Here is a 21,061-nt window from a genome sequence, read left to right as displayed (position 1 = left end):
CAGGTATTAAGGACAAGTGGCTACACAGCTGTGTAAATTCACATTTACTTAGTAAGACTGATGTAACTGTCAGTAGTTAAAACAGTGTCATTCCCCAGCACCACTGCTTGTGCCCTGAGTGAATGAGAGAGGAGCAGGACTGTGTTGCTTTGAGTAAGCGTGGAAATAAGTCATGTCTGTGTGTGTTGTTAACATTGTACTGCAAACCATAATGTCTGAACTCCATTTGGCCTCCACTGTGTTTATTCCAGACACCCTCCCAGACAAAGGAAATGTCTCCTACACATACCTTACTAAAAAAATGGTGGAAGAAATTTGAAACAACAAGTCCTATTAGATCAACTGCTCTTTCTCACTTTATCAGTCTCACAGCAGTAGGCTTGGTTTTTTCGACAATCATTAAGCTTGTCATAATTCTGTCTTATTTTATTAATCCAGATTTTTCCATATGCTGTTGTGTGTTTTTTAGCTGATGTTCCGTTGCTGCATCTATTTCTTTATTTAGGGGAAAAAAAAACAACAATTACTGTTTTAACATATTAACAGTCCTTAATCTGTCTGAAAGAAAGAACATATTTGAGAAACACTGGAAATCACTGCTCAGCACTGCTGTTTTTTTCTGTTGCAGAAGACCAGGGCAAATAACACTAACAAAAAACCAACAGAAAATCCCATACAATACACTTGATATATTTTAAATTTATTACCAGCTAACAAGACAACACTGATACAGTATATAAATCAGATTATTTTGCAAGGATACTTTAGAGTTTAGAGACAAGGTAAAAAATGCAATGAAAAATCTGAAAACAGGAGTTGAAGTTTTGGGGGGGGGGGGGGGCGCAGTGCAGTGGTTAGCATTGCTGTCTTGCAGTGCTGGGTTCAATTCCTGAGATTCTATCTGTGTGGAGTTTGTATGTTCTCCCAGTGTTCATGTGGGTTTTCTCTGGGCGATCTGGTTTCATTCCACAGTTTAAGGATATACAGGCACAGTAGATTAATTGGCCATAGTGAGAATGTGTCTGTGTGTACCCTGCCTTGTGCCCTCTGGTTTTCTGGGATAGCCTCCGGCTCCCCAATGACCCTAAATCGGAGGTTAGCGGTTAGAAAACGGTTGCTTGGATGGAACTGGAGTTTCAGTGAATTTTTCTCAGCTTGGCCACAAACATGGGTCCCCAGGTCCTGCCGTGTGCAGGAACGACCAGGAGGCCGTGGGGGTCGGCCGGAGCGAAGGCAAACTCCTGCGACAGGCCGTCCTTCAGAGCGCCAAGGTCCTCGAGCTGGACGTGGGGACAGGAGGCGAGCACCGAGCGCACCACGCCTCCATTCTCTGCCTGGGACAGCGTGCAGGTGGAATACACCACCACCCCTCCGGGCCGCAGGGCTGCCACGGCCGACCTGGAAAACAACGGCAGTTAAGCAATTCCGACGCAGGTGAGCAAGGCACCAGGGAACAGATGCAGGTTCCCGTGTCTTTGTTTTCTGGTTGGGCCCAACAGGCTGCACACCCAGACTCCCCTTGAGAGCCCATACAATAGATGTGTGTGTTTTTTTTAATAAAATGGACAGCTATAAAAAGCCACTGTTTATCAGAATTAGATTAACAAGCAATAAGTTTCACTTAGTTTGTGTACAAACCAACTGAGTAAACAAGATACTGTTCATTTGGCTGAAGCTTTAATGGAAAGCAACTTCTATTTGTATGCATTTGTTCATGAAGCACTCTAAGCATTCTCGCTCTAAGGTCCAAACAGTAGCTTTCCACTCAGTATTTGAGCCCACGCCCTTCAAGCTGTGAGTCCAGAACCCTACTAACTACACTACCTTGTTGTGAACTAGTATCGTTATATTGTACATTAAAGGAAATGATGCACAGTGAGGTTGGCACAGTGGCACAGTTATTAACACTGCTGTCTCGCAGCGCTAGGGCCCTGGGTTCAATTTCTGGGGTTCTATCTGCGTGGAGTTTGCATGTTCAATTAACATATACTGAAATGGCTGGTCAAATTGTTTTTGGGTACACTGGCACTGGTTTGTGCCTATTTGTGTCTGCGATGGACTGGTATTATATTCCGGCTGTATCCTGCCTTCTGACCGTTGCTTGCCAGGATAGGCTGTCACTCCCACAATCCTAAATTAAATAAAGCAATTTAAAAATGAACTGATGTACAGTGACGCACAATTCTTCAGTCTTGATTTGAGCTCCCTTGTCGTCAGCTCAACAGTGAGATAGGCGGATAGAAGTAAAGTCTTCAATTTAGGGGTCACAAGATGAAAGGTGACTTGCTTTTCAAAAGGGGACAAAGTCTGTTTTTCCTTTCTTAGTCTACTTTGTTTCATCAGGTTACCATACATTACAAATCCTGTGCTAAATTCTATAAATATAAATACACTGCTAGGCAATTAATACCTCCTCTTTTGAACTCCCAGGGGGGCTTGATCCCTGCCTAATGGATGCTGTTACTGTATCCAATACTCCCCATCTAGCAAAGCAGCAACACACTTTACATTTATAGTGTAATATGATAGGCCGCATTCACTCAAAACCTTTATATTTAAAATCTGGAGATTGTGAATTGTGAATATGTAGTGAATAAAAGAAACCAGGCAGAATGATTCTTCCATTTGCTGATCTCACCCTCTTAAACTAAACAGGACCAGGTATCACCCTTTGCACTCTCCCTTCTCAGAAGAAAATCTTCTGTATGGGTCTTACTTTCCAAAATTTAGAAAGGTGTTTTCTCAATGTTTCAAATCAGGTGTTTGACACTGTTAGGTTCCCCTGTTGATCCTGTGCCAAGGTGGGATCTGGCACGTCCTGAGGAGGACTGAAGCCCAGCAGGAACAACAGTAAAGCTACTTAAGGCCAGCTAAAGGGACAGTTACTACCCAACCTCCAGGGACTTAATTAGAAAACTAAATCTCTGTCTCTCTATCTGAAGTTAAGGGAATGAAATCTGCTGTATTGAAATGAAGGTCCTGCTCAATATGAGCTGCACTACCTGTATAACACTTCATTCTGCCAGATGCCCTCAAGGATCCAAGAGCTGCTAATCCGATTTCTCCGGTACCTGCCTTTACAGTCTCTGCCAAGAGATGCCAGTGCTGGTCTCACATATACTGTATCTGCTCCTTCTGTGCAACAGAAGGGATCTTAAGCTCTTTGCCGTCTTTTTTCTTTACATCTTTAGGCCATAGAAAAAATCTTTACTTTTTCCACTTATAATTCTTGAGTATTCCTGCTATTACACACAACTCAGTTTCCCAGAGTTATAATGGTGTAAGACTAATAACATTATTAGTGCCTGTGTTACTGTCTTTGTCTGTAAGATTCTGTAAGATCTACCAAAAAAGCTAATTACAAAAAATCAAAACCCTTCTCTGGGATCCACTCAGAATATGCAGGCTGTGAAAACAAAAGAAATCTGGTATTGCAAAAGGAAATACATGCACAGTATAGTATGTGCACTTTCAAGAAACAGCACTTTAAAAATGAATAATACAGTGACCTCCCCGATATTGTACTATGCACAAATAAGTAATAAAACCTCTATAATACAGAAACGCAATCGCAATCGTTGTGCCATTTAGATGACTGATGCAAAATAAAGTAATAAAAGCAAGCTTGCAGGACAGAGATACTGTGCATTACTGCTCTGAAGAAGGATGCACCACTTAACATTCTGCCATTGATTCTATGTGCTTCCATTCAATCTCTCTTCAGTAGACCTGAGGCCTTTGTAAAAGGACAGCTATATTGGCTTTGGGTGGATTCAAGAGACAGCTTTTATTGGAAATGTATTTTCTTATATTTTAAACTGTATTTCACTTTCAGCTCAATGGAAATTGCATGTGCTTCTGATCTAGTGGGACCGCTACAGCAACAACTGTTCTTCAATTGTTATTTGATGGCTTCAGTCAAACTGCAACCTATAAAACAATATAATAATGGCAGTGAAAGGCCTCAATCCTCCGACAAATTTACAAAACCTGTTGCAAAAAAAATATGATTACTAGCTACCAGCACATGTTTTTGCAGTACTCCTTTATACTGTACTTCTTGTGTGCTATGTATGAAGAACCGGCATAAAAAATGAGTTGATAGCTATAGGGTGATAATATAAATTTTAATATTATTAATAAACCTGTTTGTAACTGACTGATAAAAAATTCCCCCCAGAAAAGATCATCAGTCATCTCCATCCCCAGACTTGAATCTTTATACAGATGCAAACAGGAAGGCAAATGTGACTGCACCACTCAAAACTATACACGTTGAATAATGGGCAAAAATGGCAAGAGAAAGAACAAACACTAGTGACAAAGGACAGAGACAGGAGATGATGGGGGCCATTTTTTTCAAAGTATGAAATCAGTATTTGTGTGTTGTTGCCCAGTGTATGCTTTTCACGTAATATGTTGCTTTAGTACAAAAACTAGAACTTTTTACAGCAAAATAAGGTATAAAAATTCACACAAATCCCTTTTTACAATTTTTTCCTTCTATTTCATCTCCATATATAGTGTTGTTTGGAACAGTACAGGTCCAAGCTGACCATACATTTTGCTTCTGTACTAGCTGCTCCTGATGCGAGTATGTCCTGTTCAAAACCAATATGGTATAATGGAAAAACAATGTAAGAACAATTCTGAACATCCCAGGGCTTAAAAAAGAATAAAATACACAAAAGGGTTCAAAACAATTTTTGTTTTAATTTTGTGCTAGTTTGTGTCTAGCCATCTAGACACAGCATTCTCTCTATCACTTTCTGGTAAACATCTTTAAGATTATCTAACCTTAAATCAAATTCATAAATATATAACACCTTGAGCAAGATGACACCAATCTCCAAATAAGAAAAAGACAGGCAGTTTGAGATTGCTGCTGTCAGTGACATTGATTTTCTTTGTTCGTTCTGTTTTTGTTAAGTGCTTCACTCCACACCACTGACTGGAACAGTGAAGGAGAAATTGTCAGGAAAGATATATATTGGCTTTGCAATGCCATTTTTAATTTGCGGTCTCCTAACCATGCATTAGTCCCCACCAAATGGAAATGCAATCCTCCGACCTTGTGGAGCAGTACGTGATGTATAGCCAGGGAATGTAAAAATTCAAACATGAGTCTCCACACTAGTCCTTCGCTTGGTGTGGATAAAGTGCAAGTGCCCGACGCCAAGATACAGGCAATCGGATGAAATGGTTCTGGAACAAAACCTTTTGGACTCAGCAATTTATACACAAATCCAAGCTGAGGACCTTGCTGAAAGATGAAGGGCAGCCCTTAGCACGTAACAACAGCATTCTAATTTGTAATTCTGGACAGTTACACAGATGTGTGTTGGGCGTTTCAGACAAAATACTTTTTTTTGTCTTATAAATAAGCTTCTTAACCTGTCAAACCAGCGATATCAACTCTGAAAACACATTCAGACCAGACTGAAGGAGATGACACCGAAGAAGGAGGAAATCTAAGATTGCACCAGTTCCAAAAGTCAAAGCGGACGACACAATGACACAAAACATCTCAAAATAAACCCTTATTCTGTCAGGACAGATATAGCTTTGGTCAGTAATGAGTTAAAAGATAAGCACCACAGCGTCCTGCTACATGTTAAGATACTCCACAAGCTGGGAATGTATGACATTTGGGGCTTGTGTAGTTTACTCATCAGTTCCCAGCCCTAGGGCTCTACAATGGGAGGCTTATTTAATTAAATCTGTATAAACGCAGGGAATGATGCATGCCGTCTTTGGACTGAAGTTCACAAATTGGATTTTACATGCTGGATATTGAATTGAGATCACTTGTGTTTTATATACTATTGATTTCTTCCAGGAGGAAATAGGGGACATGATACACAGCTCTAATAAGACAAAAGACTTCTAATATTAATCTTGCTCTCCGGTTGAAGTGCTGACTAAATATGAAATTCACATCCACTTCTGTTCTCCACTTACAGCACACTGCATGCTGAGCAGTCCTTTGTTGTTATGGGGGAGGGGGGAAAAAACCACACAAAAGCCTGAGCAATAAATGTCTTATATTATGAAACCTTATGGACATCCAAAGCCCTTTCTTGCTGTTGTAGTATTTCTGTGTTGGTCTACCTCATTTACAGGTCTGATTAGGGAGCAGTCTAGCATGGAGGGTAAGTTACTGGACTCTTCTTCTGGTGGGTTGTGGGTTCAAGTCACCGTTTGCAGACACTGCTGTTGTACCTTAAGAAAGGTATGTTACCCTAGCTGTATGAATGGGGACCAGCGTTTTCTGGGGATAGGCTCTGCAATGGACTAATGTCCCATCCAGGAGGGTGAGTTATGAGGTCCCCTTCACGCCAAGGAAACCTGGATAAGCTGGTCCGATGAGCTCTTGTGACTCAAATACAGAACTGCCACAGTGCCTAGAGGTCCCATGAAGTGACAATTCTGGATGAATTATCTTTACGTGATGGATACTAAAACGTATATGAAACTTGACCAAACATGTTAAGAAAGGGAGGTGTATTATTACATAGAAGTTGAAATATACTGATGTCAGCAAGTAGCTGAGTGATAGCCATGTTAAATTGCTGTAAAGAGTTGTTTGTTTGTTTGGTTGGTTTTTTATAGCGTTATGATCCTGATGTTAAGTGAAGAGCTCACTAAACCTTGCTTAACCAAATTTGTACAAAGTAGCTCATTAGGAATACAAAAGGTAGTTATTCTTGTGTTAGTCCATAACTCAAATTAAAAGAAAGGGGATGTAATATTTGTGTGCATCAGCAGTGAAACTGCATGTTGACTGGTGGAGGGCAGAACGGGAATAATGGTTCAGGGTAACAGGCTATGGTGAATGTAGGAATTGACGGGTTCTGAGTTAGAAGTTAAAATAAAGATTGGCACATCGTAGTCCTGGGTTGTTAATTTCTACACTATATGTGTACAAGAAACAAGACAGGAGGCAACACTGGAAGATCAGAAGAATGCAGAATGCACCTGCACCATTTTCCAATTAATCAGCTGTTTTCTCCTTGCTTCACTCCTGTGGTGTGGCAGTTTGTAGGGTACAGATAACTACTGGTCAATCTGAGAGCACCAGAAATAGAAAGGGGCAGATCACCTAGAAGTCTCCAAGTCTCCCACCAGAGGAATTTTAAGGTACCAGTCCTGTACTTTGAAGAAACACAAACACAAAATAGTCTGCTGACTATTGTCCCTTAGCAATTAGTTCTTACTTATTTTCCACAAGGCATACAACACCACCAGCTCAAGTTCTCATTTTACTTACGGCCATGTGCTCCTGTTGGAGCACTTATTTCTGATTCCTCTGACTAGTAATGCCACAGCTGAAGTGCCACCCCAGTGATGGAATGACCTACCTGCCTCAGCCAGACTTCCAAACTGACTCACCCTCCTAGCTGAAACTCATCTCTGGAGGATATTCTGACCCCAGAAGCTTGTGAGCAATCTTTACTTACTGTCTCTGCTTTTATGTCACTACTCCCTGTCAAGCAGCATTGAAACTCCTAAGCACTTTCTAACATCCTGGCAACGATCCTGGCCAACGATATTACCATTTTCTATGTTTTTATTGTTGTTTTATGCACTGTTATCTGTACCCCTTGAGCAGAAGCAATTGTAAGTCATTTTGGATGAAAGCATCTGCCAAATGCATAAATGTAAATGTACTTATGAAACGTATGCGTCATCTGACATTGTTATCTACCTGATTGGAACCAATAATTTAAATTAGAGAGAGTGAAGTGCTCAGCATCTCAATTTCCTTAGCAGCTGTAATTTACCTGAGTAGGTGTTCCTGCAGGATGGGAAATGTTGCTCGTTCCTGTATCCGAACCGCAGCTCGGTCAGGCTGGGAGGAGAAGAGCCAGCTTCGGTCATTGGAACACGGAGCATCCACCAGCACCTAGTGAGACAAAATCAGCACCTCAAGCTTGAAAACCTTATTGTGCCCAGTGCAGATTTTTAGGTATATGCAAGTGAACGTACAAAAAAGGACTGTGCTCTTCCTCAAGCACGCTCAGTTTACTGTGCTTTTTCAAACTCATGACTGTGTTCTCCATCGCAGCATTAAATTCCAGTCACTTGCCATTCTCAAAGATGTACCACTCACACTGCAGAGAAGACAGAGCGAGCCAGCAAGAGACAAAGACCTTCATGCAGACGGAGGAGGAAGGGAGACTCCAATTCCAAACAGCCTTTAAAACTCACCTTACAAGAAGATTAAAATATAGGCCTTCGGGATATCCATTCCTTACATGAGATATGATTTTCAATCGGCGCCAGTGTGGAGCCTCTTGCGTTCGGCTCCATCTCCCAGTGGAAAAGTCTAATTATTGGGCTGTAGAGAAGATTCAGTTTGGCTGGTGTCTATCACATTAATATCTGCATGTAGGCAGGGGAGGCTGGGGCAGATGGAGCTGTATTGTGGCAGTACCAAAAACCTGGGCCACTTTCTGCCATATAGGAGGGTAGTTATTGGACCCCAGCCTGTACCAACATCTGGGATGAGAACTCGTTTTCTGAGGTCGGTTTAGCGTGACTCACCCAGCATGTGCGTGTATGTCTATGAGGAGTAATGTCTTCTCTACTGTATTTGCATCTAAGAGATTTTTTTTTAAATCAAAAAGCGCAACTCAGCATTATTTCTAGTCAGTGCACTCTGCAATCTGAGTCGCTTCATGGACTCCAGTGAACCGCAGCTTAGTTCTGAGCACACCGCTTTGTTATTACAGCCACTTGTTTCTGTGTGAAAGAATTGCATATTCAGGTAAAATTTCAATTTGCTTACTTAATGCCACAAAAGGAAATTAGCCACTGGAGAAACGGCATAGTGTTACTTGGTTCTGTAACACCTGACTTACTGCTGGACTCCCTAAGGAGTTAACAACATAAACACTATGCTTACAGAAAGGAGTGGCTAACAAAGATGAAGAAAGGGATTTTTTAAATAGCAATTAACCAAATGGGGGGGGGGGGGGATTAACAGATAAGAAATTTAAATGTCCTATCCAGTGACCAGGATACAATGTATTACTTATACTGCAAAGCAGCTCTGAGCACACACGGTTTGAAACTCAGTAAAAGGTATTAATATTGCTTTCATCGCTTCACAGAAACAAGAGAGGACTTTAGCATAGATCACAATGACAGTCTGGATGGCTGTGTACTGATGAGCACATTTGTTTCATGGAGACCCCCAATGACATGCTGACTTCCTTAGTCCCACCCGACCAACCTATTTAAACCTGGTAATCTGTAAATAATTGAATCCCTGTACTGAAACCGTATCCTCACACTAATGCTTAGCTCTACTCCCAGAGAGAGCCAAAGGATTGGCCACACATATCCACAGAGAAAATTATTAGCCTTTTCATACTTGTGTTAATTAGAGCTATTTATTTGAATATACACTTGTACATTATCTAACGTTCTGTCTTAATTGCACTTTGTCTGCCTGCAATAAGTCATATTTATGCTTCAGTACAATTGTATTAGTGTTAATCAAACCAACCTAAATTTATATTTTTCTTGGGTATGATTAAAACAAAAGAAACCACATGGCTCTTAATGCTATGTTATGTTAAACTACAGAGAGGAGGGCAGAAGATTATCACTCTCCAAAAACAAAATAAAAGACAAAGCAAAGAACTGCTCTTGTTTTTGCTATTTATTGTGCTGTATTTTTCCACAGGTTTTACACATGGCTCTGACCCAAGTTTCTGCATATGCCGTGTAAAGACTCTGGGCTCTTTAACAGATGTGTGGTGAAGGACTAAGACCCACAGGCTCAGCCGCAGCTGTAGTGAGGACCTGGCTGGACAATGACACCTTGATAATTTGCAGCGATTGTGAGTGACGGATGAGATTGTCCACTGAGGTGTTCTCGGACTGGTAACAAAGATAAATGCAACACCACAAAAAAAAGGTCATACTTATTGTCTCAGGACTGTGGCAAGCGCTAACAAAATGACAGCTGGAGGCAGAAGGACAAGCAGAGGTGCAATAGAAAAACTGTGACAAAAGCAGAGCCTACCATACTGGGCTTCCCGCTGACCCCTATTAATCTTTAAGCCCCCAGTAGCTGGGTTTTCACAACACTATGAATGACAGCTAAAGCAGGAGAATGGAGTGACCCCTTCTCTATAACAGGAGTCTGGTGTAGCAAGACATAACGAACCTAAATGCACAACAGGCCCTTGCAGCTCAAAACTGTCACACATTCTGCCAGCCGTTCCAAACTTTACTCAACATTTCCCCCTGGTGGATTAGCTCAGTAATGCAGGTGTGATTAGACAAACTCACCTGTGGGGATCCTGAGATTTGGGCTTCATGTTACTGAATAGAAATACCTTTTTTTCATCCTCTAGGACTACGGGTTAATGGAATACCGTGCAAGGCTGTCCCAAAATGCTTAATTACATTGCAATAGTGACACGTTAAATATCACTGGTGACTGTAGCAGGTGAGTGCAGAAGTGCAAATACAGTTCTGTGCCTCTCTATCAGGCCATTCATGGATAACCATTAAATGCATAGATATGTGTCCTTGCACCCAGACTATGGTATAATATACACAATAATGTACTATAATATACTAGACACTACTTTGTCTGTGGGGCACTTGAATCTCCAATATGTGACAATAGATGCCTTTCTTCCATCACATAAAAGAACATATCATATATAACATATATAGCCAGCAGCCATATCACCCTGCAACTCACAACTGGCAACCCACTGAAGTTAAGCAGGTGTGAGCCTGGTCAGTAACTGGATGGGAGACCTCCTGGGAAAAACTAAGGTTGCTGCTTGAAGAGGTGTTAGTGGGGCCAGCAGGGGGTGCTCACCCTGTGGTCCATGTGGGTCCTAATGCCCCAGTATAGTGACGGGGACACTATACTGTAAACAGGTGCCGTCCTTCGGATGAGACATAAAACCAAGGTCCTGACTCTCTGTGGTCATTAAAAATCCCAGGGCATTTCTTGAAAAGAGTAGGGGTGTAACCCCGGTGTCCTGGCCACATTCCCCATTGTCCCTTACCAATCATGGCCTCCTCATCTATGAATTGGCTTCATTACTCTGTTCTCCTCCCCACTGATAGCTGATGTGTGGTGAGCGTTCTGGCGCACAATGCTGTTGCATCATCCAGGTGGATGCTGCACATTGGTGGTGGTGGAGGGGAGTCCCCATTACCTGTAAAGCGCTTTGAGTGGAGTGCCCAGAAAAGCGCTATATAAATGTAAGCAATTATTATTATTATTATTATTATTATTAAAAATAACATTAACTTTATTTTGTTCATGCTGCTTCTTGGCATTGGAGAGAGGATGGAACAATGCACATGTTTCTGTCTAATGTAAAAATCCGGCAACTTTATACCAAGGGCACAGGCTGCAATTCATTCTTACCTTGTCATATACTCCCAGTTCGATCTGTCCATAGAGTCTTCCATCTAGATTAGAAACCCTGACAACATCACTCAAGTCTTTGGGGACGAAGGACTCCAGCGTCTCAGCCAGCCATTTCCACCGCTGACAGTCCAATTCATTGCAAAGCAATAGACCTACAATTCAGAAACATTGCGCGGCTTCAATGACAATCTCCTGCACATGTTCTGGTTTCATAAAGACAAAGGCTCATCCATTTCCTTAAATATAATAATAAATTACTTTGTGTAAGTGTATTGATTTGTAGGTATCAATTTATTATTTTGCTTACATCTCATTTAGTCATTTTACTCCAAAGCCCCATCAGGACATTATGTTTTTCAATCAATATCATGCGCTTGCTCTAATCTCTAGCAAGTAAAAAATTCTGCCTTAGAAACTGGTTTCTCTATAAAAATGACACCTACAGGGCCTTTCAAATGAATTCATGCGGGCTATGAATATGTTGTCAATTTATCGATCAGGATCTTTAATAGACTGCAAAAATAATCTCCTTTTTTTCTCACTCACAGGACCTGCTTGTTTCTGAGGTTTTAAAAATGAAGAAAGTTTACAGATGGAACACGATTAGACACGAGAAAGTTTCTGACTAACATCTAGTCCCGTCTTTAAAAAAAAATCCATTAAGCTGTCACAGTCGTCTCAGGACATAAAAGTACATCTGACAAGTTATAGGAGTCACCAATTAATTCCAAATAAAACGGCATTAATGAACTAAATGCGATATGCTATTGTGAGGATTCCCTTGAAAGAGCTCTGGGTACAAAGCTTCTTCCAGAAAATTTACAAATACTATTGAAAAGACCCCTAAAAGTGTATAAAGCAGGAACAGTTTTCAGATCCTATTTTTTAAATCAAACAAAAAACATTTTACTATTATACAAGAAAGGTGAGCAAGGCTTCACAAGGACATAGCTGCTTAAAGATATAACGCTACAAAGCTGTCATAAGATATTTCTCTTGCTGACTTTTCTAAGCAAAAAAAAAGACCAGCCAGTGCTGTCAGAGTCCAACACCCCCTGACACTCAGTACTAGATGCTGTAGTGAGAAGAGGCCCCCTGACAGCCAACTTCCCAACACGCCACAGCTCTGATGCCCCAACGCCACACACATTCAGCAGCTCTGACACACAAACGCACTGAAAGCTCGGCTTTCAGACTCTCAAACACTGACGCACCCAGAACCCACAGCTCTAGACACTGTAAAACTCCAGTGGTCTGACAAACTGGCATACTGAGCATTCAGCAGATCTGACACCCCTGCACTCTACTTCATTAGTCACCAACTGAAGGACCACAATTGACCGATCGATCATGGAGCCTCTGACAGTCGGTCTAAGTCCTCAGTCATCTTTTTTTTCCAACCTAAAGCAAGGCATAAAATAAAACTCTGTCGATGACTGCAACAGACCAAATGCTTTCAAGCCAATCGTGGTGACACAGAGTTATGAGTTGACCTCTGCAATGTGACATTATGTGGCATTTATTCATTACAAATGCAGAACTGAAAAAAAAGAAAAAAGCTTATTGTGTGGGTTGCTTGTCTACTGAGCTGCTGGATCCAACATACAGACACTCCACACACACCACAGAGATCTGACACACAGACACTCCAAATGCTCCGCAGATCTGACACACACGCTCAATATGCTCCTTGGATCTGACACACAGACACTCTACTGACTGAAGTGATGACACATTCAGCTGCTCTAACACACTGACCATTTACAAAAAAAAAAGACAGAAGTCAGGCAAACCGTGAAATCATGGGTGACCAAAGGAAACCAGGGTGTGCAGTACCTGGGCTGGCACTTTGCAGGATTGCCACAGCTTTGCCACCAGGAGCCGAACACATATCCAGCACAGTTTCGTCGTCCTTCACCCCCAGGGCCAGCACTGGCAGCAGGGAGGCTGCATTCAGGAGGTAGTACTGCTTGAGCTGTCCAGGCCGGTAATGCTTGGAGGGGAACCTCAGGGGCTCCTGGTGAATAAAACACTGCAGGGAGCTGGAGCCTTCCGGCAGGAGGCTGGAATACCCCAGGGTCTGTAGCTGCTGCTGCAGCTTGTGGGAAAGACGGAACCGGTTCAGCATCACCGCGTACTGCCAGCACTGGGGCTGCAGCAGCACCTCCCTGGACAGAACGCAGAGATCTCAGTAAGGGCTTTACTTGCAGGAACTTTTGAAGTGTTATGGTGGATGTACCTAACCATAAGCTTTATGTAACTAAGCAATTTCTGCCAGAGATGTTCCTAAGTGACATGCTGAAAAAACAGGAGTGAAAAGTCAGAAAAATGTCCTTTTAATGTCCATTCATAAATGTCCGCATTTAATGTCCATTCATAAATACAGGGTACAAATTATCAGTGCAATCTGCAGGTACTTGAAAGATTCTGTCAATAACAGTGTCAGTAGTTAGTAGCCAGAGCCCACAACTATATATTAAAGCAAATATTGGTGCTTTGAAGCAACGGACAGCAAGAAATACTGTAGAGTCATTTACTGCTTCTGCCAGCAGGCAGTTAGTGTGTTTCTTACACTAATGACTACAAGACAACAACTATAACATGCAATTTCAAAACAAATGGCCACATAAAATATATATTTGAAAATAATACACATTTCAAATATTTCATTGTTGTTATTCTTCATTTTTTGTATCACAGATGTGCTTATTTGCTTCTCACCTCCTGAGTATAACATCCTACCAGCAGCTCAGCTTAAGATCAAATCGGTAACACTGATCAATTCCACTCTGATTGACAGCAGAAAAAGTGAACATGTGATCAGGGACACTGTTTGCTTCACACGGCAAGAAAATGTACAATAGTCAATTTATGCTGATCAGGGATTATGGAGCTATATGATGATCTGTGCAAGTATTACAGATATTTACATCCATAAATGTGATATGTAAACACATGAACATCATCAGAGTTCATAAATGGTGTGTGTGGTACTTTAATAAACGTAAAAAAAATACTTAAGTGGTCCAGGATGTGGAGAATGTTAAGAAATACAGGTTACAATAACAAAACAAAATCAGGTTATTTTTGGTTTCTTAAGGAAGGAGTTTTCAGCCAGAGGTCCAATGACTGCTGATGTTGTCGAAGGCATCTCACTGATAACAGACACTCAGCAAATCTGCTCAGATAGGACATACATTGCATGCGTTTTTTTCTGCTTTTGATATACGACTAAGACGTAAAGACTGACTTTATTCAGACTGGATACTTGTTGAGCTAGATCGTTGCTCTAAGGCAATCACCCATCTTAAGATAATCGCAATAACTAATACATTCCCAATCATGAACAGCAGAGAGCGCTACAATACTTCGGCGATTAAATAGTCAGGAAGAAGGTGCATATATTTAAAGATATTCGATCAAATATATAGCAGTGAATTTGAAAAGAGAAACCTGGCTTTAGCCCACAAATGACCGAGCTCCGCATAGTACAGCTCATCGAAGTGCTCCAGCACACGTTCACACACTTTCCGCCGAGGACGGGTGTTCCCCTGCAGAGAGAATATATATATATACGAGTTGCTTTGGAAATGAATTGTACACAAACGTAAAAAAAAGGTTATGGGTTTGGTTAGTTGAATTAAAAAAAGACTACCATGTATTAAACATAACAGCCTCGGGTTTTACAAACTTAAATTTTGAGCAACATTTCGATTTTAACGAGCACCACTTGCGGATCTGTATAAGCTTAATAAAAATGCTCACTTGTATCTTGGTTTAAAGATGTTTGCCCACTTATTGCTCATCCATGTTGTATTGCCGTATTTAATATCGTAACATTCTGGGAGTCCCGTTGATTTTATACCGTTTTTAAAATCTTGTAGCATCTTAAACTCGAATGGTATCTTACTGATTCATAACATTCTCTTACCTGAGTTTTTACACATTTCCCAGTACCTCCGTGTGTTTTATATCTCTTGTGTTGATGAATATCACGGTCTAGCTGTCGATGAAGAAATTGTCTGCATTTAACATTAAAAACGTTTGAACATCGACTAGCCAGGAAAAGTAAGTGGTGTACTCCACTGCAATAAAAGCCGAAGAACATTTCATTCTATATTTTCCAAATTTATATAATTTACTTCTAAAAATGCAGCTTATTTCAGTCTGACAGGGGACAATTTAGATGGCCGCACATTGTCCGTCATTATTTGTGACCCCACCACTACCACACCATACACATATGTTCCGCTCTAATCTAAATTAATTCCACCTTTAAACTCGAACGCATCAAACATGCCCCGCATTTATTTTAAACTTAAATGTACATGTGACGTGAGTAGCTCTAGAGTAAACCGATCTGATTTTGATCATCTGAAAACTTCTTTTTCTAGCAACAAAACTATTTTAAAATCTCTGTTGCCATAAAGGATTGAACATTTTTAGATAATAATGTACTACCACCACTTGGTGACTTGGTTCACCTTCAAATCTATCGTGAAGGTGAACTCCAGTTTAATTAATCATAGACAAAAGACAGCTTGTCTCCAAGCAAAAATACGTGTATTAAACTCAAGCAAAAATCTTATGCTATGATAAAGTGTGTGGAATGTACCATAACCTTTTCACTTAAGTCATACAAAATATATATTATAAAATGAACACAATATTTGCAATCATTTACAGTAAAAAATGAAGATTTACAAAAACAGTACGGAGCATATCATTTACTTTAAATAGCATCTGTGTTGCTTAGAAACCAAACACAGCACACAGCAAGACATTCATTACTAATTCCTTGTGAATTTTGATGCTAACCTATTTATTTTGCATCTTAAAGAACCCAGGGCAAAACAATATTTTGTATACAAAGTAAAAAAGAAATTAAAATGTAAAATATTTTTTAAATAAGTTTTGTCCAACCAGCTTATGTAACAGCCTTAAAAGTATATAAAGTTCTCTGATCTGATATGTTTTATTGAGCAAGTTGCAGGGATTAAGAGCACTTTTATATTTTAATTGGCACACTCTTACAAACAGTTGTAGGGGGTACAAGAAATATCACAGACTTAAACAGAAGTGTCAGCAAAATATTATATCTGGAGTATTGTTTGGTTTTGTTTGGTATCTATGATACACGTTACATCTAGTCTGCAGCTCTATCAAAGCATAAAACCAATTCTATACTGAATAAGCACATTTTGTATTTCACTCTTAAAAGTGTAATTTCAAGTTTCATGTGTAGTTGTACCACATCCTACACTGGCTGTAGTTGTGTGTATTCAGCAGATCTACAAAGAATTCAAATAGGTGATTACTTCATAATTGACCAAATTGCAGGACACTTTTTTACTGTACAGTATATAACATATACACTTACAAAATACTGTATATTTTGATGTTCTTGTTAGTCTCCTTTTCCATCAGTAATAGAACACTTAGTTCCTGATTGCATTTTTATGTGTTATGTTGTTTTGTTGTGTTGAAAAGGCTTGAGGCAGTCATGTCTCTAAATCTCTCTTTGTTTTTTGCCTATAACATTTACAGTAGATGCATTGAGATCTCACTGAAGTGTCCTTGATGTCCATGTTGAGCTGATCCTTGCCATGCTGTACACGCAGAGCAGAGGACTTTACAAGAATACACCTTTTCCTAAAATCTGCTTTATGTGCTCTTTTACCTTTGGTATATTTACTTAAAATTTCACTCAGGTTTTTTTGAAGAATGTTTTTGTTGCTGCATTTAAATTGATCGATTCATTTATAATGTAATGTAATATAATGTAATGTTTCTTTATTAGCCCTATACAATTTCTTGCATTAGGAATTCATCTTTTCGCATACCCCAGCTTTTCTCCATGAGACACACAGACAGATACACAGACAGGGAGAGAAGCTTGGGGTCAGAGCACAGGGTCAGCCATCGTACGGCGCCTCTGGAGCAGTTGGGGTTATGGGCCTTGCTCAGGGGCCCAACGGAGTAGGATTCCTCTGCCAACCGCGGGATTTGAACCGGCAACCTTCCAGCCACAGGCACAGATCCTTAGCCACAGAGCCACCGCTCCACCCCATTTAAAGTCTGGTACTCCCAATCTGTCTTTAAAATGACACTTAAATGACACTTAAAGCACAGAAACCTACAATGTGGATTAAAATAAAGCAATTAAAGCAATCATAAACTAGTTTTAAAAGAATTCTACATTGTCAATGAGGCGCCTCACACAAAACCGCCTCATGCTCTGCTTGTGCCTTCTTATTACTTAGAAACATGTCAGTGCTCAGAAAACCTGACATCACCTCTCGGGCACAAAATATGCAAATTGTGTGCTTTAAGAATTTTTTCTTAAAAAAAAGATGATGTACAAAATTAAAAAAATAAAGTCATTTCAGAAATCAAATTGTTACAGAAAACATTTTGCTTAAAGTAGGTGACAGTATGCAATTTATCCAAATCAACTGATCTATTTACATGAATGAATGTGTTATCAATTACATATAGAAAGCAAGGTGTGCAAATAAACATTTTCATTATTTCACATTACACTGAAGCTAGTCTTAAAATCATGTTAAATGTCAGTTTTTCATCACATGTGTCTGAAGGGAAACATTTTTGTACAAAGAGATAACGATAAAATGACAAAGGATTAGAGTGCATCCCATCTGATCAATTCAAGCTGCTGTAAACAAATACTTTAAAACATTTATTAAGATATAAAAGAGAGTGAACACAAAACAGAAACCTTAGTCTGTACAAATACTGGCTTAAAGCAGTAGAAAAGTAAAATACAGTATGTTGGCCCAAGTATTATTTACGTTTTTTGTTGTGTGCTTTTTGAAGTCCAGACAATGTGAAGAGATGTGAAAGTCTTCATGAAGAATTCCTTCTCACATTTCTTTGTTGGAGGTATACTTTTGAAAATAAATTATACCTTAGGACTAGGTTCATTTGCATGAAGTTTTTCAGATTAAAAACTCCACTGAAGCACAGAAATGGGGTTCTTCTGTGGAAATCAGCCGGCCCTCTGTTCAATGTCCTGTTGTGGAAGTGGCAGCTCATCTAAGCTGCTCATCAGCATGGTGATGCAGAGAATGCAGTCCTGCCCAAAGGCGTGTTGAATGTGAAGACGCAAAAAGCACAAGGTACTGTAAGTGATTTGTCAGAGTAAGAGAACAATCGCTGAGGAACTAGGAAATGACATCATGAGCGTCACTGTTAGGTCTTTGCCTAACTGTGACAGGAGGAAGGGGTTTGCCATAGAAATCTGTGAAGAGGGAAAAAAAGAACACAAATCAATAGCTGAGTTAGCAGTTCCTCTGCGCATTGTATTAAAAATATTGCAATGTTAATATTGCTCATTGTTAATCTGCTGCTATGATGCATGCAATGTCAACACAAATTTGATATGAAAAGGTGCTCAACCTTCAGAGGTATATGGGTTGGAAAGAAACAGAAGTGAATTGAATTCCCTTTGAATTGAACTGAAAAGAAAATGGCATTTGTCATACTTGTGAATATTTTGAAGTAAATACAAGAATGGCCAGCACAGCTACTGGAGCATAATGGCCTCAATGAAGGTAACTGCCCTTTATGATGGCACTGGCCTGGCAGATACTGTAGGTAGGCTGGGGCTAGGAGGAGAATCAAACCCTCTATTTGCATGACTAGCGCAATACTCTACCAACTAAATTGGTAAACTAGCCATTAGGAAAGTGCTTTATTTGTGCTTATTTTAGAAACCCAATCTGCTCTATAGTGTCATTAGATGTCAATCACACTCTTCTTTCTAAAGCTAATGCTAGACTTTAAGGATTAATTTGTGGATTATACATTGCAAAATCAGTTTAAACTGCAGCTATATAGACTTGCAGATTAAAATCTTTTATGTCCACATTTGATACCAGCACTAATGCTCAGGATATGATATAAATCAGGTGGGACTGTCAAGGCCCTAAACCCCAGGTGTGTAGATGTAACTATGACATCATGCACAATCCATAAACCTAATACACACACTACTAGTCCTGATGGACACGCAGTTTATTTAACAGAACTCTTTGTTTTGAAGTTCTTCATCTACATGATCCACAAACATTATGTCACAAATAGCTTAGGACAATTCCTAAGGATACTGGTGCAATATGATTCTTCCCTACAGTACACTCCATTTTCTGATTTGAAATGCCATTATTGTGGCAAAATAATCATATAATTATAGCTAATTCAATATCGAGAAAAACAATAGGAACTTTTTTTACTCTTTTATTCAGAAACACCCAGAAGCCTAAAGTGCCCCTGTGCTCTGATCACAAATAATTACTGGAAATGACTTAAGTAGACTGCTAGTTCACTTCCATTATGTATTTCCTTGTGGATTTTGAGGTAAATAAAGCACTTAAGGTCACAGTCTTCAATGCAAAAATTGTGAAGTGCTAAACTTACATTTAGGGGAGGTGAAAGAGAAAAAGAGGCATGCATTTTAGTTAAATGTCACTGAAAATTCTCAAAAAGGATTAGTGAGTTTGTTAAATATAAAGGCAGGCAGGAAATTGTCATGGCGATGAATGCAGGAACAACCTCAGCACGTGCACAAGCATATACAGCATGGTCAGCATGGAGGGCCTCGATGGGAGCTCAAAGACATGCCGATGAACACCTGATACATTTACCCGAATGTCGTGCATCACCAAGAGGTTCGAGTTTGGGAAGTCTAGTAACTTTGGGGGTACCCCATCCAACTAAAAGAAACGTAAACAACACAATTTTGTGAACCCGTCTGTCTCGCATACTGTATGTAATTCCAGCAGAATTCTGGAGAGAACATTTTCCTTCCACAAAGCGATCAGGCTTGAGATTTAATACCCTCTGATTTACTTGTCTAAAACGAACTATTTAAATTGTTTTTTTTTCTGAAGGGAAAAATTTCTTTACATTATAAATTTCTTACTTATTTCTTACATTTTACAGTAGGATAGCTGAGCTGATATCACTACAAAAACTATCTTTTGTATCTCAGAATCACTTCAAAAACTCTTTGAACAGCGTAAAAGCATCACAAACCAATGATATGTGATTCACTGCTTGTTTATTGGTGTGTCTTTTTGTTAAAAATCTCTGAAATACCTTCGTGTTTTATAGACAGTGCCTGTCGCTTAAAAGAAAATATGTATCAAAATGAGGCTTGAATGATAAAGAAGTGGGTTTTATTGGGGGAGCAAGGACAAACCCCACTCCGCTGGCAATGGGAGAGTGTCCTTCTGCTCAGTGCTCACCAGGAGGGGGCGGAGGGGCTGGGCTCTCAGACACGGCTTCGTCTGTGCTCAGGGGGTCAACACGGTGCTTCCTCTTCAGCCAAAGCTTCTTCGACTTCTTTCTGGTTTGGTCTGCAAAAACACAAAGACAAAAATATTTTCATCTCTTTCAAACAATACTGGTTTTGCTTCAGGCACGAATGCTGAATTAGGCTTTTAGGTGAGCCCTGTATTCAATGAGGAGTATGGCTTACTATTCCGTTCAATAGTAGAAGCTCTGTTGTTGTCACAGCCCATGTGGGTGCTGTACTTTGGGTTTCTTCAAGAACAGCTGGGTGAGATGCTTGAATCAATTAAGTACTAAGTACTAATAGGTCAGACAGGCTGAATGGCCTCCTCT

General features: G+C 40.0%; 2 protein-coding genes across 5 annotated transcripts in view; both read right to left on the bottom strand.

The window, feature by feature from the left end:
- Positions 1-679: 679 nt before the first annotated feature.
- nsun3 (NOP2/Sun RNA methyltransferase 3) lies at positions 680-15,647 on the bottom strand. Its single transcript, XM_088608851.1, has 6 exons — positions 15,345-15,647; positions 14,867-14,964; positions 13,250-13,581; positions 11,411-11,565; positions 7,785-7,906; positions 680-1,398 (listed from the first exon to the last, which is right to left on the bottom strand). Exons 1-6 carry the CDS (start codon positions 15,519-15,521, stop codon positions 1,137-1,139), a joined length of 1,146 nt encoding a protein of 381 aa, XP_088464977.1. The 5' UTR covers positions 15,522-15,647; the 3' UTR covers positions 680-1,136.
- A 2,190-nt stretch (positions 15,648-17,837) lies between these two features.
- Positions 17,838-21,061, bottom strand: part of arl13b (ARF like GTPase 13B) — a 35,728-nt gene continuing 32,504 nt past the window's right edge. For 3 of the 4 annotated variants that reach the window (XM_088608834.1, XM_088608815.1, XM_088608824.1), the window contains 3 exons: positions 20,683-20,793; positions 20,080-20,148; positions 17,838-18,674 (listed from right to left, as the gene is read on the bottom strand). In XM_088608834.1, the coding sequence (XP_088464960.1) occupies positions 18,598-18,674; positions 20,080-20,148; positions 20,683-20,793 (257 nt within the window). In that variant the 3' untranslated portion in view covers positions 17,838-18,597. The remainder of the gene's footprint in view (positions 18,675-20,079; positions 20,149-20,682; positions 20,794-21,061) is intronic. The other variant, XM_088608841.1, reaches the window with a different exon arrangement.

Source organism: Lepisosteus platostomus, chromosome 2 (assembly GCF_059453375.1).
Source record: "Lepisosteus platostomus isolate fLepPlt1 chromosome 2, fLepPlt1.hap1, whole genome shotgun sequence".
In the NCBI taxonomy this organism is placed as follows: domain Eukaryota; kingdom Metazoa; phylum Chordata; class Actinopteri; order Semionotiformes; family Lepisosteidae; genus Lepisosteus; species Lepisosteus platostomus.
The sequence above is the reverse complement of the archived record's forward strand: the minus strand, read 5'-3'. Positions and strand labels throughout refer to the sequence as shown.

Bases quoted from the DNA above. Each gene is read 5' to 3' on its own strand.
- nsun3 (XM_088608851.1), bottom strand. From the start codon at position 15,521: ATGTTCTTCGGCTTTTATTGCAGTGGAGTACACCACTTACTTTTCCTG. The intron at 14,965-15,344 runs GTAAGAGAATGT...TTCTCTCTGCAG, and splicing joins GGAAATGTGTAAAAACTCAG to GGGAACACCCGTCCTCGGCG. The intron at 7,907-11,410 runs GTAAGAATGAAT...TTGTCTCACTAG, and splicing joins AACTGGGAGTATATGACAAG to GTGCTGGTGGATGCTCCGTG.